Source organism: Nerophis lumbriciformis, linkage group LG11, assembly GCF_033978685.3.
Source record: "Nerophis lumbriciformis linkage group LG11, RoL_Nlum_v2.1, whole genome shotgun sequence".
Lineage (NCBI taxonomy): Eukaryota > Metazoa > Chordata > Actinopteri > Syngnathiformes > Syngnathidae > Nerophis > Nerophis lumbriciformis.
The window spans coordinates 8524168-8550734 of NC_084558.2; the positions used below are offsets into that span (position 1 = coordinate 8524168).

Below are 26567 nucleotides of genomic sequence, written 5' to 3' on the forward strand. Positions count from 1 at the left end.
CGCACATTCGAGTGACACTTCCTCCCATCAGCTGTTATTGTTTTGCTGTATGAACAGTGGACGTTAATGTCATAATAGCAGTAACGGTGTTGTTTGGCGAACGTGAACCCACTTGGTGGACGGTTCTTATCGTCGATTTCGTCATTTAGGCCCCGTTCGCTCGCTCCCGCCTTTGCGTATCACCCGGGTTCGTCAGTCCGGACATTCCTCTCCCTGAGCACTGTGAGCGTGGCGTTTGGAGTCGGGGCAGCGGGAGGAGGGGAAGCGGGGCCCGGCGGGGATCGACCCGAGCCCAAGGCCTCTGAGGTCGGCCAGCGAGAGGACAGGAAACTGGCGGCCCAGATGGATTCCCAGGGCGAAGTGGACGGCGCCCCTGAGATGCTGCGAGGCTTCATTTGTGCCTCGTTCAACCAGGACACCACGTAAGCAACCTGAGGGCCTTCCTTGCCTTGCATGAACCCAATCTGTATGATTACTTTGAGGTGTCCATTTTATTTGGGCTTACAGTTCAAGTAGCTAAACAGTCTTGATGCGGACTCCTTAAATTCTCTGTTTTCACACTAGACCATGTAGATTGCTTTGAACACCTACTGCTTCTACTAGAATTGAGGTTCCAAGTGCTCCTCTTTAAATAAACACATTGCTTTCTGGCAGTGGTTGTAAAACCAAGCAGACCAGCTTTAGCCATTTTGGCTTGTCCTCATTAAGGCCATGCTGGAGCCTATCCCAGCTGACTTCAGGAGAAGCGGGGTATACCATGGACTTAAGATTCCAATGATCCTGACATGCATGTTTTTGGGATGTTCCTTACACAACTAAATGGTACAAAATGAACCACCTCTTACCTGGAAACATGCATCTGGTCCACTCAGCCGAGTCTAAAAATGTGTGTGTGTTTAGTTCCCTGTCAGTGGGCACCAAGACTGGCTACCGTCTCTTCTCCGTCACCGCTGTGGACAAACTGGACTGCATCCACGAAGGAGGTGAGAACAGCATCCCCCATCCATCTAAAATGACGTAACCCGCCTGGTTCAGTACCTGCTTCCAGTCCGCCCAGGACACAAATCTGGGTCCTCTGGCATAAGAGACCATAGGCACTGAGAATCCAGAACTTATGAAGGGACCGATAATGCAAAACCAACTTGCTTTACCTATTGGTACCTGTTTTTGTATATTTGGGCTCTGCAGAAGTCCCAACATTTGACATCAAACCATAGAGGCATGGCAGAGATATTGTGTAAAACATAATCCATTGCAAAATTTTGACCCAAGAACCACCGTTACATGTTATGTTAGAACAATTTCCCTTGTGGATCAATAAAGTTTGTCTAAGTCTAATGTAGACCACAAGGAAGTGTTTGAAATGTAGAACCAAATATAGTATGACCCTTTAAGGTTGTCAGGGAGTGAGGTCCTTACCACCCTAAACCTCAATCTTGTCCGAGCACGACACCACTGTAACCCGCATGGTTCAGTTCCTGCTTCAGGTGCGCCCGGGAGTCAAACCTGGGTCCTTCGGCATAAGAGACCATAGGCACTGAGTGTCCAGCACTTATGAAGGGGACGGATTATGGAAAACCAACTTGCCTTACTTATTGGTACCTGTTTTTGTATGTTTGGGCTCTGCAGAAGTCCCAACATTTGACATCAAACCATGGAGGCATGGCGGAGATATTTATAAAACAATCTTGCCTTCCTTCATACTTCCTTTGTATGTGCCGTTTGGAATTTGCCCCAATTGTGACGTCTTCCCAAGTGTGACGTCATATCTCCATAGATAGAAGAAATTTACCCCAAAAGCTTTGCGCGAGTCCGCCATTGTAATCTGACTTTGTAGTCACTAAGCTTCTTCTTTTTCTCTGGGGCAGACTGACTCGTACATACACATGCATCGTCCGCTGTTACTCGCTATAGAAGTGCTAAAAACTACAATATGGCTGACTGGGAGAAAACTCAGTCGAAGTGGAGGAACGTAAATAAGACCGCCCACAAAACGGTGTATCCTGAAGACACGGTCAAAAAACGGCTTGAAGATGGTCTGTAAAACATAATCCATTGCAAAATTTTGACCCAAGAACCACCATTACATGTTATGTTAGAACAATTTCCCTTGTGGATCAATAAAGTTTGTCTAAGTCTAATGTAGACCACCACGAAGTGTTTTAAATGTAGAACCAAACATAATATGACCCTTTAAGGTTGTCAGGGAGTGAGGTCCTTACCACCCTAAACCTCAATCTCGTCGGGTCACGACACCACTGTAATCCGCATGGTTCAGTCCCTGCTTCCGGTGCGCCCGGGACTCAAACCTGGGTCCTTCGGCATAAGAGACCATAGGCACTGAGTGTCCAGCACTTATGAAGGGGACGGATTATGGAAAACCAACTTGCCTTACTTATTGGTACCTGATTTTGTATGTTTGGGCTCTGCAGAAGTCCCAACATTTGACATCAAACCATGGAGGCATGGCGGAGATATTTATAAAACAATCTTGCCTTCCTTCATACTTCCTTTGTATGTGCCGTTTGCAATTTGCCCCAATTGTGACGTCTTCCCAAGTGTGACGTCATATCTCCATAGATAGAAGAAATTTACCCCAAAAGCTTTGCGCGAGTCCGCCATTGTAATCTGACTTTGTAGTCACTAAGCTTCTTCTTTTTCTCTGGGGCAGACTGACTCGTACATACACATGCATCGTCCGCTGTTACTCGCTATAGAAGTGCTAAAAACTACAATATGGCTGACTGGGAGAAGACTCAGTCGAAGTGGAGGAACGTAAATAAGACCGCCCACAAAACGGTGTATCCTGAAGACACGGTCAAAAAACGGCTTGAAGATGGTCTGTAAAACATAATCCATTGCAAAATTTTGACCCAAGAACCACCATTACATGTTATGTTAGAACAATTTCCCTTGTGGATCAATAAAGTTTGTCTAAGTCTAATGTAGACCACAAGGAAGTGTTTGAAATGTAGAACCAAACATAATATGACCCTTTAAGGTTGTCAGGGAGTGAGGTCCTTACCACCCTAAACCTCAATCTCGTCCGGGTCACGACACCACTGTAACCCGCATGGTTCAGTCCCTGCTTCCGGTGCGCCCCGGACTCAAACCTGGGTCCTTCGGCATAAGAGACCATAGGCACTGAGTGTCCAGCACTTATGAAGGGGACGGATTATGGAAAACCAACTTGCTTTACCTATTGGTACCTGTTTTTGTATATTTGGGCTCTGCAGAAGTCCCAACATTTGACATCAAACCATGGAGGCAAGGCGGAGATATTTATAAAACAATCTTGCCTTCCTTCATACTTCCTTTGTATGTGCCGTTTGCAATTTGCCCCAATTGTGACGTTTTCCCAAGTGTGACGTCATATCTCCATAGACAGAAAAAATTTACCCCAAAAGCTTTGCGCGAGTCCGCCATTGTAATCCGACTTTGTAGTCAATAAGCTTCTTCTTTTTCTCTGGGGCAGACTGGCTCGTACATACACATGCATCGTCCGCTGTTACTCGCTATAGAAGTGCTAAAAACTACAATATGGCTGACTGGGAGAAGACGCAGTCGAAATGGAGGAACGTAAATAAGACCGCCCACAAAAGGGTGCATCCTGAAGACACGGTCAGAAAACGGCTTGAAGATGGTCTGTAAAACATAATCCATTGCAAAATTTTGACCCAAGAACCACCATTACATGTTATGTTAGAACAATTTCCCTTGTGGATCAATAAAGTTTGTCTAAGTCTAATGTAGACCACAAGGAAGTGCTTGAAATGTAGAACCAAACATAATATGACCCTTTAAGGTTGTCAGGGAGTGAGGTCCTTACCACCCTAAACCTCAATCTCGTCCGGGTCACGACACCACTGTAACCCGCATGGTTCAGTCCCTGCTTCCGGTGCGCCCCGGACTCAAACCTGGGTCCTTCGGCATAAGAGACCATAGGCACTGAGTGTCCAGCACTTATGAAGGGGACGGATTATGGAAAACCAACTTGCCTTACTTATTGGTACCTGATTTTGTATGTTTGGGCTCTGCAGAAGTCCCAACATTTGACATCAAACCATGGAGGCATGGCGGAGATATTTATAAAACAATCTCTCCGAATGTGCCGTTTGGAATTTGCCCCAATTGTGGCGTTTTCCCAAGTGTGACGTCATATCTCCATAGATAGAAGAAATTTACCCAAAAAGCTTTGCACGAATCCGCCATTGTAATCCGACTTTGTAGTCAATAAGCTCCTTCTTTTTCTCTGGGGCAGACTGGTTCGTACATACACATGCATCGTCCGCTGTTAACATTTCTGATACAAATTAGTGCATAGTTCGAACCTCACACCTAGTGTGTGTGTGACAATCATTGGTACTTTAACTTTAAATCTGACCGTCTACTCTCTATAGAAGTGTTAAAAACTACAATATGGCTGACTGGGAGAAGACGCAGTCGAAGTGGAGGCACGTAAATAAGACCACCCACAAAACGGTGCATCCTGAAGACACGGTCAGAAAACGGCTTGAAGATGGTCTGTAAAACATAATCCATTTCAAAATGTTGACCCAAGAACCACCATTACATGTTATGTAGACCACAAGGAAGTGTTTTAAATGTAGAACCAAACATATTATGACCCCTTTAAGGTTGTCAGGAAGTGAGGTCCTTACCACCCTAAACCTCAATCTTGTCCGGGTCACCACACCACTGTAACCCGCATGGTTCGGTCCTTGCTTCTGGTGCGCCCGGGACTCAAACCTGGGTCCTCCCGAGATGAGCTAAAACACTGTCAACACTGGCTGGCCTCCGTTTCACACGCAAACAATTTATAGCCTACTGAGACAGTTTTTCTCTTGTTTCCTACCCAGTGGAGTGTCCCGACGTGTGCATAGTGGAGCGGCTGTTCTCCAGCAGCCTGGTGGTGGTGGTGAGCCAATCCATGCCGCGGCGAATGAACGTCTATCACTTTAAGAAAGGTACTGAGATTTGCAACTACAGCTATACCAACAACATCCTCTCCGTCAGGCTCAATCGACAGGTAAGAACAAAATATATTTGTGTGGATTTAGGGATGTTGATCATTCGCTGCGGTGCAAGCTTTTTGGCAACAACAATTCTAAGAATGGGAATTTCTTGTCCTCAATGTTTTCTTTTTGTGCGTGTTTACTTCCTTTTATGTCAGCGGCTGGTGGTGTGTTTGGAGGAGTCCATTTACATCCACAACATCAAAGACATGAAGCTACTCAAGACCTTGCTCAACACCCCCACCAACCCTTCAGGTACTGTACACGCAAAGCCCCGCCTTAAAGGATCCATAACGTCCAGACAGTGGTGTGCCATCAGGGCCAACAAGGCCTTCTCTGCTGGCCTAACATAACCAGAAATCATGATCATAATTAAAAATAAAATAATTGTATATGTGTGAAAGTGAGTGTGAATGTTGTCTGTCTATCTGTGTTGGCCCTGCGTTGAGGTGGCGACTTGTCTAGGGCAGTGGTTCTCAAATGGGGGTACGCGTACCCCTGGGGGTACTTGAAGGTATGCCAAGGAGTACGTGAGATTTTTTTTAAATGTCTGTCAAAAAGAACTGTGAAAAGAAATGCAACAATGCAATATTCAGTGTTGACAGCTAGATTTTTTTGTGGACATGTTCCATAAATATTGAGGTTAAAGATTTATTTTTTTGTGAAGAAATGTTTAGAATTAAGTTAATGAATCCAGATGGATCTCTATTACAATCCCCAAAGAGGGCACTTTAAGTTGATGATTACGTCTATGTGTAGAAATCTTTATTTATAATTGAATCACTTGTTTATTTTTCAACAAGTTTTTAGTTATTTCTATACCTTTTTTTCCAAATAGTTCAAAAAAACACCACAACAAATGAGCAATATTTTGCACTGTTATACAATTTAATAAATCAGAAACTGATGACATAGTGCTGTATTTTACTTCTTTATCTCTTTTTTTCAACCAAAAATGCTTTGCTCTGATTACGGGGTACTTGAATTAAAAAAATGTTCACAGGGGGTACATCACTAAAAAAAAAATTGAGAACCACTGGTCTAGGGTGTACCCCACCTTCCGCCCGAATGGAGCTGAGATAGGCTCCAGCACCCCCCGAAACCCCAAAAGGGACAAGCAGTAGAAAATGGGTTGATTGGAATTTACTTTCCCTAAATATCTAAAAGTATTCATATTCTCTTCATGTCATATTATGCTCGTTCCAATGCTGTTGTTTTTAGTTTTAGTTTGTATCCAATCAGAATTCAGCGAGCTTCTGTTGCCAAGCTGTACGAAATCTGCCCGAGGCCTTCAGAATCAACAATGTGGGCGTCCGTGCACTGTAAGTGAACGGGGACATACAGTGATAGACCGTTGCGATAGCCAATCAGATCACGAGTTGTTGTCAGTAAGGCCTTCCAGATGGCCTCACGTTGAATGTGATGTTTACGCGTCCTGTGATTGGATACTCATCAGGACCGTTAGCGGATGAATTTGAGAATACATAAAGTTGAGAGACAGTTGCGATAGCCAATCAGATCACAAGTTGTTGACAGTAGCCTATCAAAGTAGGCTGATGTTAACGAGACTGTGAATGGATACTCACTTGTCATTCCAAAGTGAGAATCCATTCACAGTTTTCAATTTAGCAGGAGGCAGGAAGTGTAGCAATACTGGGATAGCAGAGAAGTAGAACAAAATGTTGATTGGGTGGCAGATATATATTTGCAAGGCCATTTTCAAGAAAGATATTTAAAGAGAAACTACATCTTGTGAGACGATGTCGGCCAACCCCGGAAGCTAGCTCAGCTGTTCTGGCGATGAAATGGACAAATGCCCGCCATTTCCACTCGAATAACCCGACAACGGTATATATTGGTATGTATATATATATTGGGGCGGTATAGCTCGGTTGGTAGAGCGGCCGTGCCAGCAACTTGAGGGTTGCAGGTTCGATCCCCGCTTCCGCCATCCTAGTCACTGCCGTTGTGTCCTTGGGCAAGACACTTTACCCATGTGCTCCCAGTGCCACCCACACTGGTTTAAATGTAACTTAGATATTGGGTTTCACTATGTAAAGCGCTTTGAGTCACTTGAGAAAAAGTGCTATATAAATGTAATTCACTTTACAATTCACTTCACAACGAGGGGTACCACTGGCTTATACGGCGTCGAATAGGTGCTGCAAATTGTGAGTTCAAATATTTATTTTTTCACTTTTAATATGTTTTTTGCAATTTTAATTTTGACAGTAGCACACAAGATATGTTTTAATTGCTGATGCGTTTTAATTGATTTTTAAATGTGCCAGACAATAACCCGTTTTGTACACTGTTGAGGTGATCCAATGCGTAGTACGGCGTAAATATGTTGCTGTATAGTATTTCTCCAGCAACGGACATGTGACATCAATTATGGTATTTTGAGAGGTAATCTTTGAAGTCGGACATCACTGAAGGCCTAGGTGGGAAACGCCCGGCCTTCCACTGCGTCCAGATGACCAAAATTTTATTAACAAATTCTGTATTTTTTGCTCCTGAAAAAGATTCTTGCTGTCATTACTAACTCTAAATGGAACGCCTCCTTTCCATCGCCAGACTTGATATGTTGCACCCTCTTGGTGTGACATCCTCTACAGAACTGGAGCCACTAAAATCTTAAATACGATTTTGAAAGGTCTTAAAAATCTATTAACGTGACTTTTATTTAAAACATGCATTAACTTCAGTCTTGCTTTTAAATATTTCAATGTTTGAGGACACTATAACGTAACTTCAAATTACAACCTAAGTAGGCTACCTGTGCTGTCCCGATCAGAATTTATCGCACATCATTAGCTAGTGTGTTGTGCGCGTGCAGCCGCAGCGGTGTGTTGTTACAGCTTAGCACACCAGCGGAGAAAATTAAACAAAAGCCCACAGCAAAGCCAAATTATTTGCATAAGATGAGTATGTGCAAGTTCAATGATCTGTGGCTCCAGAACGATCAGTTTAATGCATGCTTGAAGCCGGGGGAGGGAAACGTTTTAAGTGTTTAAGACCTAGATGTGGAGCCATCGAGATGTGAAGTGTTTGTAAACATTGCGATGAAAGTGAATAGAATGAGTCCAGGATAAGTCTGTGTCAAAAGCTGCTGAAAGGCCACAAACACTTGCACAACTATACAAGAATTAACTTAACCCCCCTAAAGAGTGTTATGTCGGTATAGTGATGCCAATTGCCAAAGAAGATCAATATTAGATGTTTATTAGTGAAATAATACTATTACATACAGTAAGCACACACACATGTATCTGTGGTAGTAGTGTACTCACAGCAGTAAAACTATAAAAAATCCCTAAATTCTCATATTATTTTTATTATTTATTCTAATATTTTCAGGTCAGCTTCTCATGCCTAATCTTTTTTCCAAGTTTATACAGCACATGCCATTAAAAGCTACAAAGGTTGTCTGTTTAGTGTTTAGTGGTGGGATGAGGAACGCAAGGAAGATTTGCATTTGTAATTTTATGATGCTTAAATAAAAACTCGTCCTTGTTTATTCCATCCATCCATCCATTTTCTACCGCTTATTCCCTTCGGGGTTGCGGGGGGGGCGCTGGAGCCTATCTCAGCTACAATCGGGCGGAAGGCGGGGTACACCCTGGACAAGTCGCCACCTCATCGCAGGTCCTTGTTTATTTGCAATATGTTTTCAAAAAAGTCACAAAAACAGGTACTGGTATTTTTCGGAGTATAAGTCGCACCGGAGTATAAGTCGCACCTGCCAAAAATGCATAATAAAAAAGGAAAAAAACATACATAAGTCGCACTGGAGCCCGGCCAAACTATGAAAAAAACTGCGACTTATAGCCCGAAAAATACAGTACACATGTATACATACAAAATGAGCTGAGCAAATTTGAATGTCATCCACATGCAAGCCATAATCTTACGCCTTTTGATTTTTTTTAGACAATCGCTCTGCCTGTACTCTGTTTTTTCACAACTTTGTGCAGATACGGTAGTAGTACTGTAGATGTTTTTATCTGTTTGCTTAATTCTTATAACCACAAAAACACTGCAAAAATTAACCATTTAGCTTTAACAGCGATGCTAACGGTCCCTTTCACAGACAATATATTGTTGTGCTTTCCTCTACCATTGCATGAAAACACTTGCACCTTTTGCAAGAAAACGCTTCTATGGCAACTCTGAAAAATGGCTGTTTTGATGTTCGATAATATTTATCTCAATGAGTTTACAATATAGTCTTATGGCGTATTTAGTTAGTTTAAAGGTGCCATATGTGTCATCCAACTGACAGGGCAAAATATATTTTCGACAAATAAAACCTATGTGGATATGGGTAGTGTCGGTGCCTATTTCGTTCTCAGTTTGCAGATATGCTGAGGAAATGGGTTCCAACATTAGCACGGCTAATTGCGGTTTCTGGTACTGTATGTGTATCAAACACATACGAGTGGCATTTGCTTGGCACAATATAATGCATTACATGTAATGATTGTTTACTTTGTGTATTGACATGGTAGTAGGCTATATGATTTATGCGTATCGTGGGTTGGCTCATAGAATCGCACTCTGCACTGAAAGATGGTGATTGATTGATTGAGTTTATTTCGAACATGAACACACTTACAGTATAATATATCACACACAATTTCATATAATTTCTCTTTACATCATGTCCGAAAAGGAGTAGGAAGAAGCAAAGCTTATTTAATCCTATCCCTTTCCCACTTCAGAGCGTTTACAAATACATATGTTCATTTACTCTGTGATGAGTTGGTGACTTGTCCAGGGTGTACCCCGCCTTCCGCCCGAATGCAGCTAAGATAGGCTCCCCCGTGACCCCGAAAGGGACAAGCGGTAGAAAATGGATGGATGGATGTTCATTTACTGACTTCTTTTTGTAACACAATTACATCAGTGAGTGATTAATACAGTAGTTCTTGTAATAGATAATTAAGTCAGTCATGATAAACATACTGAGATGAAGAATATCCCGTTTTCATAAATGTTGAAGGTATTTCTGATAATTCTTCTTCCTTGTACTTTTAAGCACTATTACTTTGAACAACAGCTTAAACTGCATCATATAAGTACATTGTTGAACTTCTTTGCTTAATTTATTCCATAATTAAATTCCACATACTGATATGCTAACGGTCTTAAATTCTGTACGTGCATACAAATGTTTTCAGTTAGTTTTTCCTCTAAGGTTATATTTCTCCTCTTTAGTTGAGAATAATTATTGTACATTCTTGGTTAGCAGGTTATGGTTTGCTTTGTACATGGTTTTAGCTGTTTGCAATTTTACCAAATTGTTGAATTTCAATATTTTTGATTCAATAAATAAAGTGTTTGTATGTTCTCTGTATCCAACATTATGTATCAGTCTAACTGCTCTTTTTTGTAACGCGTTTAGTGAATGAAGTGCACATTTGTAGTTATTTCCCCATATTTCTGCACAAGAACTCAGATATGGTAACAATAGCGAGCAGTAGATCTAGTTTCTTTTACCCTTTCAATGTCTACTCCCGTCTATTTGTGTATGATACTCTTTTGATGTGCGTAAATGGAAAAGAATGCAGTGTGTCAGGTTGGATGCAACAAAATGTGGCGGTAGTTTTACTGTTGGCCCTGGCTTGCCATCAAAGTAGGCCTGTGCGATATATAATATATATTATTATTTATAATTATTTCGATGGTGGTCCGTGCGGTCAAACTAGACATTTCAGCAGGGTAATGCCAACAATCTGTCCTGACTCCCGTCTAAAATATTGCTGCGTAACTTTACAAATACATTTGGCTAATCGACATTAGTAAAATGTGGCATAATTACTTCGTAAACCATCTTGCGAGAAGCATAAACAAGAGAAACCTACAGCGTAGGACTCGTCAATTGCCATTTGAAGTTCCTTGGAGTAGGATTCGGATTCGGCTGCGTATCTGGCAACCTCAGTCAGGGAGAGTGGGGGGAACTACAGAATTTTGACCGTGATTACAGTACCATTTCTGGCCACATTACTACATATGGCACCTTTAATCATTATATTTTCCAATGTGAAAGCGCAGTGAATAAAATCATATACTTAAAATTCATTCTGGCCCTCTGATTCTCCTTTGTCTTTGTACTTTTTTGTCCGAATAGATGTGAAATGGTGTTAATATTTTCAATATCCATCCATCCATTTTCTACCGCTTGTCCCTTTTGGGGTCGCAGGGGCTGCTGGAGCCTATCTCAGCTGCATTCGGGCGGAAGGCGGGGTACACCCTGGACAAGTCGCCACCTCATCGCAGGGTCAACACAGATAGACAGACAACATTCACACACTAGGGCCAATTTAATATGGACTTTAAAAAGTCCTAAATTTCACTTGTTGAAACCTGCACAGACTGTGCATCTTTCCTCATGCTCTTCTAGCATTTCCTCAGGCAGCTTGAGGAAAACATCAGTAGAACAGGAGGCACAATAGAATACTAGCGGCTTACCTTCTTTTTGTCTCGTTTTTGAGAGCCAGGTCTGCTCTTGTCCGTCTTTTATTGAGTATGAGTCGTTTTTCCATCCAAACTCTGATCAAAACCCTTCCACTTTAAAGTCAGAATCATTAAAATGCCATCCATCCATCCATCTTCTTCCGCTTATTCGAGGTCGGGTCGCGGGGGCAGCAGCCTAAGCAGGGAAGCCCAGACTTTCCTCTCCCCAGCCACTTCGTCCAGCTCCACCCGGGGGATCCCGAGGCGTTCCCAGGCCAGCCGGGAGACATAGTCTTCCCAACGTGTCTTGGGTCTTCCCCGTGGCCTCCTACCGGTTGGACGTGCCCTAAACACCTCCTTAGGGAGGCGTTCGGGTGGCATCCTGACCAGATGCCCGAACCGCCTCATCTGGCTCCTCTCGATGTGGAGGAGCAGCGGCTTTACTTTGAGCTCCCCCCGGATGACAGAGCTTCTCACCCTATCTCTAAGGGAGAGCCCCGCCACCCGGCGGAGGAAACTCATTTCGGCCGCTTGTACCCGTGATCTTGTCCTTTCGGTCATAACCCAAAGCTCATGACCATAGGTGAGGATGGGAACGTAGATCGACCGGTAAATTGAGAGCTTTGCCTTACGGCTCAGCTCCTTCTTCACCACAACGGATCGATACAGCGTCCGCATTACTGAAGATGCCGCACCGATCCGCCTGTCGATCTCACGATCCACTCTTCCCCCACTCGTGAACAAGACTCCTAGGTACTTGAACTCCTCCACTTGGGGCAGGGTCTCCTCCCCAACCCGGAGATGGCACTCCACCCTTTTTCCGGGCGAGAACCATGGACTCGGACTTGGAGGTGCTGATTCTCATCCCAGTCGCTTCACACTCGGCTGCGAACCGATCCAGCGACAGCTGAAGATCCTGGCCAGATGAAGCCATCAGGACCACATCATCCGCAAAAAGCAGAGACCTAATCCTGCAGCCACCAAACCGGATCCCCTCAACGCCTTGACTGCGCCTAGAAATTCTGTCCATAAAAGTTATGAACAGAATCGGTGACAAAGGGCAGCCTTGGCGGAGTCCAACCCTCACTGGAAACGTGTCCGACCTACTGCCGGCAATGCGGACCAAACTCTGACACTGATCGTACAGGGAGCGGACCGCCACAATCAGACAGTCCGATACCCCATACTCTCTGAGCACTCCCCACAGGACCTCCCGAGGGACACGGTCGAATGCCTTCTCCAAGTCCACAAAGCACATGTAGACTGGTTGGGCAAACTCCCATGCACCCTCAAGGACCCTGCCGAGAGTATAGAGCTGGTCCACAGTTGCACGACCAGGACGAAAACCACACTGTTCCTCTTGTATCCGAGGTTCGACTATCCGGCGTAGCCTCCTCTCCAGTACACCTGAATAAACCTTACCGGGAAGGCTGAGGAGTGTGATCCCACGATAGTTGGAACACACCCTCCGGTTGCAGCCATCATTAAAATGATAGCTGCAAATTACACTCTCGCTTGGCCCGTCCCATTTTGCATGAGTCTATTTGACTGGAGAGGTCCCTACTTTCCTCACATTCCCATCATTTGGAAATGGATGCAGGCTGACCCCTTCTGTATTTGTCCATCCATCCATTTGCTTGTCCCTTTCGGAGTCGCGGGGGGCGCTGGAGCCTATCCCAGCTGCAATGTGGCGGAAGGCGGAATACACTCTGGACAAGTTGCCACCTCATCGCAGGCCAAGAGTATTGCTACAAAATGCATCTGGGAGACATATTTGATCATTCCTTTAAATTCTGTGAGAACATATTATGATTTAGGATGAAGATGAAACCAACACACAACTACGCAATATTGTTTCGCCTTCAGCCTTCTGTAGGTGACGACCTGCCCACATTTTGAAGCTCAAAGTGGGCGTTCCAAAATGGGCTCAAACTCATTAGAAAACAAGCCTAAAACCACTACTGTGTCTATTTTGGGGGCAAATTTACCTGTAGACATAATTTTTAGGTCAAAAACTATGAAATAAGTGTCAATGTTGTCAGCATTAGAGAGGCTATAACCATATTGATGCATTATATTATATTATGTTATTCTTTGACTTTCACAGGTCTCTGTGCCCTGTCTGTCAACCATGGTAACTCCTATTTGGCATACCCTGGCAGTGCCACCATTGGAGAGATTACTGTGTATGACGCAAACAACCTGGTGAGGGTCTTAGCGGGACATTTTCAGCTTCAGTATTGGTGGTTTAGTGCTGATGTGGTTGTTTTTTTTAGAGCACTGTGACGCTGATCCAGGCCCATGCCAGTCCCCTGGCGGCCCTCACATTCAACGGCTCCGGCACCAAACTGGCCAGCGCTTCAGAGAAGGTGAGTCCTTCTTCCTAATAGCAGCTTCTTTGCACAACAACCTGTACTACCAATGTGGTTTTTTCTTTCTACAGGGAACTGTTATTAGGGTGTTCAGCATTCCTGAAGGACTGAGGATGTTCGAATTCCGGCGAGGCATGAAGAGGTTAGCAATCGTATGGGTTAAACTGTGACTGCACAAGCGACTGAAATACAGTGGCTCCTTAGTTTTTGTACGCACACTGTTTGTACGCCCAGGTTTTCGAGGAACATTTTCACAAAAATGTTGCCCTGCGCGTAACAAACCAGTCTCCCACTATTCCGAGAAATCGAATGACACACCCGAAGCTTTTTGTGGTCCTAAACAAAATGTTGTTTGTGGCCTCATTTAGATCTTTAATATAACTTATGTATTATTATTATTATCATGTTTATTATTATTATCAAACCAAAGCAGGTCCCCCAACTCATCGTAAACCTAACACCACCGCCCCACATACATGCACTAAAAATCAAATTAACGACTGAATTCACGTTTGAAAACATTAATAAGGCTTTTGCATGCAGCTTGTAATGTCTCGAAGATTTTGTAATCAAGTTTTTGACTTTCTAAAGATGGGATCTAGATGATGTGATTATAAACCAGTTGCCTTTTGGAAGTATACACTTCCATCGATTGATCATTGTATCTGGTGTTTGACGCATGTGCCAGTCTTCCCAAACTGATAACCCAGAAGCACAGTAGCTTACGCAATTCATGATAAGAAAGCCCAGAATGTTTACATCAGAAGTGTCCAAACTACAGCCCACTGTTGGAAAACATTACAAATTGAACAAGAATCCTGGTCTGCGGAGTGTATTAACCTAAATTAATCGCGACCCCGAAGGGATTAAGCGGTAGAAAATGGATGGATGGATGGAATCCACTGTGATTTGAATTGTAGTGATTTTGCTGCCCTCTTGTGGTCAAAGATAGAATTGATGGTCATGATCATGGGTTTCATTTGAAAGGGACATCAGCACTGCATCATTATATATGACCCAACCCAAACAACTTTTCTCACTTATGGTGTAAATGAACTATAATGAACAAATAAAGTCAACATAACACAGCGTATGCTCATTGAACTTTGTGGACATTATAAAACAAGTTCAAGCACTTTATATATAATTCATTCGCATTTTAGCTGCTTTATCTTTTTGATTGATTACAAAACTTTAAGGAGGTCGTCAGGAAGTAAACAAGGCCGGAGTCGAACATTCACATACTCTTAATATTTAATGTTTTATCGTTTATACTTCATATTGTATTGTCGTCAGGGTCTGATGTGGGGGAATTGTTAAAGTTCAAGTAGTTGAAATTACATGTTGTTGTTCAGTCTGTTCTAGCTTACTTTAGACCAGTGTTTTTCAACCACTGTGCCGCGGCACACTAGTGTGCCGTGAGATACAGTCTGGTGTGCCGTGGGAGATTATCTAATTTCACTTATTTGGGTTAAAAATATTTTTTGCAAACCAGTAATTATAGTCTGCAAATAATGTGTTGTTGTTGAGTGTCGGTGCTGTCTAGAGCTCGGCAGAGTAACCGTGTAATACTCTTCCATATCAGTAGGTGGCGGACAGTAGCTAATTGCTTTGTAGATGTCAGAAACAGCGGGAGGCAGCATGCAGGTAAAAAGGTGTCGAATGCTTAAACCAAAAATAAACAAAAGGTGAGTGCCCCTAAGAAAAGGCATTAAAGCGTAGGGAAGGCTATGCACTGAACTGGCTGAATGCTAGACGACAGCAAAGACTTACTGTGAAGCAAAGGCAATGTACATCCGAACATGACATGACAATCAACAATGTCCCCACAAAGACGGATACAAACAACTGTAATATTCTTGATTGCTAAAACAAAGTAGATGCGGGAAATATCGCTTAAAGGCAGACATGAAACTGCTACAGGAAAATACCAAAAAAAAAGAAGAGAAAAAGCCACCAAAATAGGAGCGCAAGACAAGAACTAAAACACTACACACAGGAAAACAGCAAAAAAACTCTAAATAAGTCATGTCGTTACAGTACACCTACTTTGAGACAAGAGCTATATTGATGCATGGTTGGTTATGCTTTAAATTCATATCCAACAATTGCAACAACGACTTTTTACTGTCAACTGAGTTTTGTTTTTTAATGATTTCTGCTGGTCGTGTGCCTCCGGATTTTTTCAACACTAAAAATGTGCCTTGGCTCAAAAAAGGTTGAAAAACACTGCTTTAAACAATGCAAACTGAAGTGTTGTTTTGGTACAAAAGATTGTTGTTACGTCACAATCAGCACTCTGCTGTGTGGCGAAAAAAAGCGTCATAATGTGTGTATTTGTGTATGCGTGTCTGTGTGTGTGTGTGTGCGCGCGCGCGCGCGAGTGTCCATATAACAGCGTATTGGCGATTACCCTCGAAAATATGGCTTTACTGCATGATGTACTGTGCTCTTACATGTTTGGCAAACATCCCTCCAAAATTTGGTATGAAATCAATATGCAGACTTAAAGCACTGTGATGACAGATTACGTGTAAAAACAGCTGTCTAAATGTGATCACAGATCACTCTGAGACAGCACACAGTTGTAATAAATAATTTTAAATTAAATTTTAAAAAAATAACACCTGAATTTAGTGTATTGATTTTGATACCAAATGTATTTAATGTCTATTTACATTACACACATATTTAATATCTATATAAGTACACTAACTTCAGAACTGTATAAATATGTATATTGTATATACAATGTGTGTATGTGAAAATATATTTATTTATACATACTACTTATATATTATAAATATATAGTCAAGGTTACTGTGGTTTATCCGGTATAAAGTGCTCAATACTGGTGTAGAGGTTTTTATTCCCCTGAAGAGCAGGGAAACCTGCGAAACAGGCTTTTAGGGATGAAATAGCCTCAGTGTTCTTTCCTGACCATCCATCCATCCATCTTCTTCCGCTTATCCGAGGTCGGGTCGCGGGGGCAGCAGCCTAAGCAGGGAAGCCCAGACTTCCCTCTCCCCAGCCACTTCGTCCAGCTCTTCCTGTGGGACCCCGAGGCGTTCCCAGGCCAGCCGGGAGACATAGTCTTCCCAACGTGTCCTGGGTCTTCCCCGCGGCCTCCTACCGGTCGGACGTGCCCTAAACACCTCCCTAGGGAGGCGTTCGGGTGGCATCCTGACCAGATGCCCGAACCACCTCATCTGGCTCCTCTCGATGTGGAGGAGCAGCGGCTTTACTTTGAGCTCCCCCCGGATGGCAGAGCTTCTCACCCTATCTCTAAGGGAGAGCCCCGCCACCCGGCGGAGGAAACTCATTTCGGCCGCTTGTACCCGTGATCTTGTCCTTTCGGTCATAACCCAAAGCTCATGACCAGAGGTGAGGATGGGAACGTAGATCGACCGGTAAATTGAGAGCTTTGCCTTCCGGCTCAGCTCCTTCTTCACCACAACGGATCGATACAGCGTCCGCATTACTGAAGACGCCGCACCGATCCGCCTGTCGATCTCACGATCCACTCTTCCCCCACTCGTGAACAAGACTCCGAGGTACTTGAACTCCTCCACTTGGGGCAAGATCTCCTCCCCAACCCGGAGATGGCACTCCACCCTTTTCCGGGCGAGAACCTCTTTCCTGACCTAACGTGTATATTATATACGTATGTATATGGATGTATGTATAAATATATATATATATATATACACACACACATGTATGTATGTATGTATATGTATGTACAGTATGTGTGTGTGTGTGTATATATATATGTGTGTATATGTGTATATATATATATATATATATATATATATATGAGTTTTAATAATCAAACAACCTGTCATGATTTATTTAAATATGATTATAAATATGTCATGTCAAGTTTCTTTTTACTTCACATAGTGTAAGATGGAAATTAGCTGATTCATTAGTGGATAATCCTAATTATAATTGTTAGTGCATCTACTGACGGTTAAGCCTTCCCTGTCTTTAAAAACTACTGACGCCTCTGTTTTGAACTTCAATCACGGTTCTTTTAACACACCGCCAATTATGTGCTATGAAATGAAAAAGTGAAACTTAAACATACATTTTTCCGATGCTGCCACAAATAGATGTATCATGCCCCCGCGACCCGACCTCGGATAAGCGGAAGAAGATGGATGGATGGATATTTGTATCTTTCTTCTATCCCCTCATCCTGGTTACTAAATGTTGGAGTTGTGAAGTGTTTCATGCTGGGTTTGCCGTTACCAGAAGAACTGAACCATTTTGCAAAACGTTTATAACGGACCGATTGTAAAATAAAAATAAAAAAATATTTTAATGTAAAATAAAAAAATAAAAAATATTTTAATGTAAAATTAAAATACAAAAATATTTTAAGTGTAACAAAAGCCCAGGCCGTGATCATGTGGCCCCCCTAGTGGTTGGGGCGCTAAACAACCGCATAGATTGTGTATGCGACAGACCAGCTGTGGCCCAAACAAAAACATGTTTTATTAGGTAGGACTTCAAAACAAGCCATCAAACGACCAAAGAAAGTTGCAAGGGCGGCACTTTGATAAAGAAGGTGAGAAACATTATTGAATTCAATAAATTACTGCAAAGTGGCATCCGTGTGGCTCTCCCCTCATCCTCCCATCTTACTTCTACCAACAAAAATTAAAGTGATGTTAAATGTTTATTTTTGATTATATGAATTTCACATTGTTTTCTTCAATCATTCTCTAGAAAATGTGTTTTTTTTGTGGTCTGAAACAGATTTATTGGATTTGTATTATTTCTTGTGGGAATTATGTTTTCTTACAAGGCATCACTATCACTGTAGAGAGAGCTTGTGCACAGTTTTTGATATTTTAGCTACTTCATTTAGCTATATGTGAAGTGCAACATGTAAATAAAAAAACACTTGTTATTAGGATGTGATATATACCATAATTGGACCTCATTACTTGTGTCTGGTGTCAAATGTAGTACACCAAATAAAATGGACATGAGAGCGCTTTACAGTGTTGGCGATATAAAGGTCAGCATGACTATAACATTTAGTGGTGAGTTGAGAAGACGACTCGAGGGCAGATACTTAGCAGTCATTGGTGGATGGAAGGGGCGGGACATCCTCTTGCGTTACATCAATATCAACATTCTGAAGCCAACTCACATTAGGGAGCAAGATGAATAGATTGGATATTGACTGATATTTTTTCACTGCCCATTAAAAATGAATAACACGTCATTTGTCTCTGTTGTGCGTGTGTCAGATATGTCAGCATTAGTTCGCTGTCCTTCAGCGCTGATGCCCAGTTCCTGTGTGCCTCCAGCAACACTGAGACGGTTCATATCTTCAAACTGGAGCAGCACAGCCCGAGGTAAACGAAAAACACACAGAAAAAAAGAAAATTGTGTTGTGTTCATAGTTGCTACTTATTTTCCACTTAACCTTTCATCAAAATGGGTCTATTTTCAATCTACAATGTATCGAATAAACGGGACAAAAGCGAGGAAAGAACCAATGTATTACCTTTCTCAAAGGATGATAGCATTGAAATAAAGTGTGAATATACTGTACTTTGGAGTAGTCAATGTACAGCTTGTGTAGCAGACAGTTTAGACAATTTCAAGAGCGCCTGCCTGACTGACAGGGGGTCACAAAAAAGCAACAAAAGCTGCCCGACGCTGGGCTCAACGTGTTTTTTTTCCTAGCAGTGCCCCCTGCCTGCAGATAGCGCCATCAAACCACTTTTTATTTAGGTTACCATAAAAATTAATTATTTATCATTTAAAGCGGAGAAAAGAAATACGTGAATGTGTATGGGCGAGAATCTATTGAGCACATCCTGAATAAATCACCATAACCGCACTGGCAGTGTGGCTCGGTTTTGGAAATGAGGTGTTCATGGAAAAAAATTCTGTTTCTTTAAATAACCGCATCTCATGCAGTGCCAGACTATGACGTCATACTTGAATGTAGGCAACTATTTAGTCAGTAATAGCCACGTATTGAGTCATTTTTGATGGATAGGAAATCTATACTGATATATAAGCTGCACGCTGACTACTGGGGCGGTATAGCTCGGTTGGTAGAGTGGCTGTGCCAGTAACTTGAGGGTTCCAGGTTCGATCCCCGCTTCTGCCATGCTAGTCACTGCCGTTGTGTCCTTGGGCAAGACACTTTACCCACCTGCTCCCAGTGCCACACACACTGGTTTAAAAATGTAACTTAGATATTGGGTTTCACAATGTAAAGTGCTTTGAGTCACTAGAGAAAAGCGCTATATAAATATACTTCACTACTCTAAAGTATATTCACACTTCTTTCCTTAAGCAGATTGTGTACTGTAATAAACATTGTTGCTCACTTTTGTTGATACTGTATTGAAAAACACCTCACCTGTGCACCTTTCCATTAAACGGCACACATGCGTGTCTTCTAGTCAAGAGGAGGAGTCTCCCACATGGTCTGCATATGTCGGAAAAATGTTCACAGCTGCCAGCACCTACTTGCCGGCTCAGGTGTCCGACATGATGCATCAGGACAGAGCCTTCGCCACCGTGCGGCTTAACATGTTCGGCCTGAAGAACATCTGTGCCCTGGCCACGTAAGGCAGGAGGGCTGAGGGGAGGCAAAGCCTCGCATTTGTGCATTCACGCCAATTTTTGTTTTGTTGCTGGTCAGGATTCAGAAGCTGCCTCGCCTGCTGGTGGCGTCATCCGACGGGTATCTTTACATCTATAATGTGGATCCACAGGATGGAGGCGAATGTGTGCTGGTCCAAAAACACAGGTGTGTTTAAAATTGCTTGAAATTTGAAATTGCTGCGCTTCGGTCTGTTAAAAAAATACTGTAGCAATAATTTATCTGTTTTGTTTTTTTCCTTAAACGATTGTTAAGTATAATCGTGAAAAACATACATGATTTTAACAAATGTTTATGGACGTGTGTGCAGCATCGCCCTCCTGTGGGTAGTGCCCCCGTTTTGCACGAAGAAGCGCATGTAAAATATCAACTAATGAATAACAGGGGACGTCTAATGAAGTTTTACAACAAACGTATTCCGATGCACTTCCTGCACTGTCACCGATAAGAATTAGTGATGTGCGGATCGATTCTGAAATAGCGATATCGCCGATACCAGATCTTTCTGCTCTAATATCGACTCTCAAATCAAAACATCGATACTTTTAATACTTAAGTTATTTGAGATAATGTGTATTATTAACAGGAGCACAGTGTAACTGAAATTGTGACTTACGTTTTATTCTAATAGTAGTTATTTTTAATGTATTTTAATGCTTTTATTATGTTACTTATGGTTTGAAAAACATTTTTGTTTATGATTTTGTCCTGTGTTTTTTCTGTTGTATTGGCTATATTGTTATTTACACCACTCCCTCAATACACTTCAGAGTTTGAAATAAATAATAATAATAATAAAAAATATATAATAAGTAAAATAATAAATACATGATGATAATAATCTCCTCTCTGAGCTGCCACCTTACCGTGGTAGAGGAGTTTGCGTGTCCCAATGATCCTAGGAGCTATGTTGTCCGGGGGCTTTCATGCCCCCTGGTAGGGTCTCCCAAGACAAACAGGTCCTAGGTGAGGGATCAGACAAAGAGCAGCTCGAAGACTTCTATGGGAATGAAACAGCAAGGATTCAGATTTCCCTCGCCCGGACGCGGGTCACCGGGGCCCCCCTCTGGAGCCAGGCCCGGAGTTGGGGCACGATGGCGAGCGCCTGGTGGCCGGGCCTGTCCCCATGGGGCCCGGCCGGGCACAGCCCGAAGAGGCAACGTGGGTCCCCCCTCCAATGGGCTCACCACTCATGGGAGGGGCCATAGAGGTCGGGTGCAGTGTGAGCTGGGCGGCAGCCGAAGGCAGGACACTTGGCGGTCCGATCCTCGGCTACATAAGCTAGCTCTTGGGACGTGGAACGTCACCTCGCTGGGGGGGAAGGAGCCTGAGCTAGTGCGCGAGGTAGAGAAGTTCCGGCTGGATATAGTCGGACTCACCTCGACGCACAGCAAGGGCTCTGGAACCAGTTCTCTCGAGAGGGGCTGGACTCTCTTCCACACTGGCGTTGCACGCAGTGAGAGGCGACGAGCTGGGGAAGCAATTCTTGTTGCCCCCCCCGGCTCAAAGCCTGCACGTTGGAGTTCAACCCAGTGGACGAGAGGGTAGCCTCCCTCCGCCTTCAGGTGGGGGGACGGGTCCTGACTGTTGTTTGTGCTTACGCACCAAACAGCAGTTCAGAGTACCCACCCTTTTTGGATACACTCGAGGGAGTACTGGAAAGTGCTCCCCCGGGTGATTCCCTTGTCCTACTGGGTGACTTCAACGCTCATGTTGGCAACGACAGTGAAACCTGGAGAGGCGTGATTGGGAAGAATGGCCGCCCGGATCTGAACCCGAGTGGTGTTTTGTTATTGGACTTTTGTGCTCGTCACAGATTGTCCATAACAAACACCATGTTCAAGCATAAGGGTGTCCATATGTGCACTTGGCACCAGGACACCCTAGGCCGCAGTTCCATGATCGACTTTGTAGTTGTGTCATCGGATTTGCGGCCTCATGTTTTGGACACTCGGGTGAAGAGAGGGGCGGAGCTTTCTACCGATCACCACCTGGTGGTGAGTTGGCTGCGATGGTGGGGGGGGATGCCGGACAGACCTGGCAGGCCCAAACGCATTGTGAGGGTCTGCTGGGAACGTCTGGCAGAGTCTCCTGTCAGAGAGAGTTTCAATTCCCACCTCCGGAAGAACTTTGAACATGTCACGAGGGAGGTGCTGGACATTGAGTCCGAGTGGACCATGTTCCGCGCCTCTATTGTCGAGGCGGCTGATTGGAGCTGTGGCCGCAATGTGGTTGGTGCCTGTCGTGGCGGTAATCCTAGAACCCGTTGGTGGACACCGGCGGTGAGGGATGCCGTCAAGCTGAAGAAGGAGTCCTATCGGGTTCTTTTGGCTCATGGGACTCCGGAGGCAGCGGACAGGTACCGACAGGCCAAGCGGTGTGCGGCTTCAGCGGTCGCGGAGGCAAAAACTCGGACATGGGAGGAGTTCAGCGAGGCCATGGAAAACGACTTCCGGACGGCTTCGAAGCGATTCTGGACCACCATCCGCCGCCTCAGGAAGGGGAAGCAGTGCACTGTCAACACCGTGTATGGTGCGGATGGTGTTCTGCTGACCTCGACTACAGATGTTGTGGATCGGTGGAGGGAATACTTCGAAGACCTCCTCAATCCCACCGACACGTCTTCCTATGAGGAAGCAGTGCCTGGGGAATCTGTGGTGGGCTCTTCTATTTCTGGGGCTGAGGTTGCTGAGGTAGTTAAAAAGCTCCTCGGTGGCAAGGCCCCGGGGGTGGATGAGAACCGCCCGGAGTTCTTTAAGGCTCTGGATGCTGTGGGGCTGTCTTGGTTGACAAGACTCTGCAGCATCGCGTGGACATCGGGGGCGGTACCTCTGGATTGGCAGACCGGGGTGGTGGTTCCTCTCTTTAAGAAGGGGAACCGGAGGGTGTGTTCCAACTATCGTGGGATCACACTCCTCAGCCTTCCCGGTAAAGTCTATTCAGGTGTACTGGAGAGGAGGCTACGCCGGATAGTCGAACCTCGGATTCAGGAGGAACAGTGTGGTTTTCGTCCTGGTCGTGGAACTGTGGACCAGCTCTATACTCTCGGCAGGGTCCTTGAGGGTGCATGGGAGTTTGCCCAACCAGTCTACATGTGCTTTGTGGACTTGGAGAAGGCATTCGACCGTGTCCCTCGGGAGGTCCTGTGGGGAGTGCTCAGAGAGTATGGGGTATCGGACTGTCTGATTGTGGCTGTCCGCTCCCTGTACGATCAGTGTCAGAGCTTGGTCCGCATTGCCGGCAGTAAGTCGGACACGTTTCCAGTGAGGGTTGGACTCCGCCAAGGCTGCCCTTTGTCACCGATTCTGTTCATAACTTTTATGGACAGAATTTCTAGGCGCAGTCAAGACGTTGAGGGGATCCGGTTTGGTGGCTGCAGGATGAGGTCTCTGCTTTTTGCAGATGATGTGGTCTTGATGGCTTCCTCTGGCCAGGATCTTCAGCTCTCACTGGATCGGTTCGCAGCCGAGTGTGAAGCGACTGGGATGAGAATCAGCACCTCCAAGTCCGAGTCCATGGTTCTCGCCCGGAAAAGGGTGGAGTGCCATCTCCGGGTTGGGGAGGAGACCCTGCCCCAAGTGGAGGAGTTCAAGTACCTCGGAGTCTTGTTCACGAGTGAGGGAAAAGTGGATCGTGAGATCGACAGGCGGATCGGTGCGGCATCTTCAGTAATGCGGACGCTGTATCGATCCGTTGTGGTGAAGAAGGAGCTGAGCCGGAAGGCAAAGCTCTCAATTTACCGGTCGATCTACGTTCCCATCCTCACCTATGGTCATGAGCTTTGGGTTATGACTGAAAGGACAAGATCACGGGTACAGGCAGCCGAAATGAGTTTCCTCCGCCGGGTGGCGGGGCTCTCCCTTAGAGATAGGGTGAGAAGCTCTGTCATCCGGGGGGAGCTCAAAGTAAAGCCACTGCTCCTCCACATCGAGAGGAGCCAGATGAGGTGGTTCGGGCATCTAGTCAGGATGCCACCCGAACGCCTCCCTCGGGAGGTGTTTAGGGCACGTCCAACCGGTAGGAGGCCACGGGGAAGACCCAGGACACGTTGGGAAGACTATGTCTCCCGGCTGGCCTGGGAACGCCTCGGGATCCCCCGGGAGGAGCTGGACGAAGTGGCTGGGGAGAGGGAAGTCTGGGCTTCCCTGCTTAGGCTGCTGCCCCCGCGACCCGACCTCGGATAAGCGGAAGAAGATGGATGGATGGATGGATGATAATAATATAATATAATATAATGACTAATATATTATTTATGTTATTTGAAATACACAACTTTAAAAATTTTAGCAGACACATTAGGTACATTTGCACAAAGTAGCGGTATCGGATCGGAATTGCCGATACCAGCCTGAATTTTACTCTGTATCGGATCGGAAAGAAAATCAGTGGTATCGCACATCACTAAATAAGAATATAATGGCAGATTTCCCAAAATAACGTTCAAATTAGGCATATGCAGAAAATGGGTGTCTCTAAAGATGTACCACGTGATGGTGGATCTTAATTATTTTAGAAAAATACCTGTAACCGTTTTCTTGGCTCCCGCAGGTTGTTTGATGACAGCGAGGAGCAGGTGGGAGAGACGGAGGAGGAGACGTCAGGGGAGGTTTCCAACCAACCGGTCAGCCAATCATACGCTGCCACCGTTGCGCTCCCATCAAGCCCGCCCACCTCAACCACACTCGTGGGTGAGTTTTCCTGGAATTGAAACCTTGCAAGATTTTTAATGTGGCAGCAAAAATGGATAAGGGGTAAGTATTCTCTTCAACTACTCATAGGATACTCCGAGGATGGTGGAGCCCAGAAGGGGGAGGTCATCCCCGAGCATGAGTTTGCAGAAGGCCCCGTGTGTCTGGATGATGAAAATGAATTCCCCCCAGTCAGCAACTAAATTAACTGTCAAAGCCCCACCTGTCTCCTTGTGAATGGACAAAAGTCCCTTCTCCCCGCTGCCCACACATACCCCTGCAGGTCGAGGGTCATATCCTTCCGGAATGTTACACTCTGGTCTTTCTGGATTTTGTGTAGCTCAATAAATACACGACCTGAGAGTGCAAAGTTCACTCAATAGGAACATCTCAAGATGAAAAATCCCCTACACTGATAGAACAATAGTGAAGGGGATGTTACTTCATTGATTCACAAGAGCGAACCAGCATTTGTCGGTTTGCGAGGGTCACTTTTCAGCCTGGTACATCGCCATGGTAACTTGTTTTGTTGACTTAACCGGGTACATTTGAGATAACCAATCAAAGATGACACGAGCAATGCGTATTGACTAGATCAACATTCCCAAAAGAACCTATTGACTTTTTATGTCACTGTTTGTGCTGATGTACTGAGTATTAGGGTCACACCGAACAATACATGCAAGAGTAATTTACTTACAACCATAAAGTAGAATAAATATTTTAGCAGAAAGTATGGTTTAGTAGTTAATTAAGTTCCAATACTGAGGACAATGGTCATCATTTTAGAAAGAAAAAAGTCGTAATATCTGGAGAATAGTCTTAATTTTCACACAAAAAAGGTTTACGATTGCAAAAATAGTCATAATTTTAAGTGGAAAAAGTAGTCATTTTACAAGTAAAAATTTAATAATTTCAAAAGAAAAGTATGAAAACAAAGCCATAATTTTACTAGAAAAAAAGTATTAAATTGACAGAAATAAAGTAATAATATGATTTTTCGACAGCAGTTACGTATTGTGAGGACAAAGTTGAAATTTTATCAGGAAAAAAGTAATCATTTTGTGAGAATAAAGTCCTAATATTGTGAAAGGAAAAGTAATAGTGTGGCCAAAATGTTTTGTATATATATATATATATATATATATATATATATATATATATATATATATATATATATATATATATATATATAATGAAAATATTTCAAGAATAAACTCGGATTTTTAAGTGGAAAAAGTAGTCATTTTACAAGAAAAATAAGAATAAGTTTAGAAAAACTGTGAGAACAGAGACATCATTGTATTAGAAAAACAAGTATTTGATTGGAATAAAGTTGTAATATTAAGAGAATGCAATGATTTTCTGACAGCAATTACATATTGTGAGGACA

General features: G+C 43.9%; 1 protein-coding gene across 1 annotated transcript; it reads left to right on the top strand.

Annotated features, from left to right (window-relative positions):
• On the top strand, positions 1-26336 carry wipi1 (WD repeat domain, phosphoinositide interacting 1). Its single transcript, XM_061967499.2, has 12 exons — positions 1-422; positions 901-983; positions 4860-5029; positions 5174-5270; positions 13582-13679; positions 13751-13843; positions 13918-13988; positions 19111-19218; positions 20284-20448; positions 20526-20633; positions 25035-25174; positions 25265-26336. Exons 1-12 carry the CDS (start codon positions 343-345, stop codon positions 25375-25377), a joined length of 1326 nt encoding a protein of 441 aa, XP_061823483.1. The 5' UTR covers positions 1-342; the 3' UTR covers positions 25378-26336.
• The last annotated feature ends 231 nt before the right edge of the window (positions 26337-26567 follow it).

Coding starts and splice junctions, on each gene's coding strand:
- wipi1 (XM_061967499.2), top strand. CDS start 343: ATGGATTCCCAGGGCGAAGTGGACGGCGCCCCTGAGATGCTGCGAGGC. Junction 20,449..20,525: donor AACATCTGTGCCCTGGCCAC/GTAAGGCAGGAG, acceptor GTTGCTGGTCAG/GATTCAGAAGCTGCCTCGCC. Junction 20,634..25,034: donor GTGCTGGTCCAAAAACACAG/GTGTGTTTAAAA, acceptor TGGCTCCCGCAG/GTTGTTTGATGACAGCGAGG.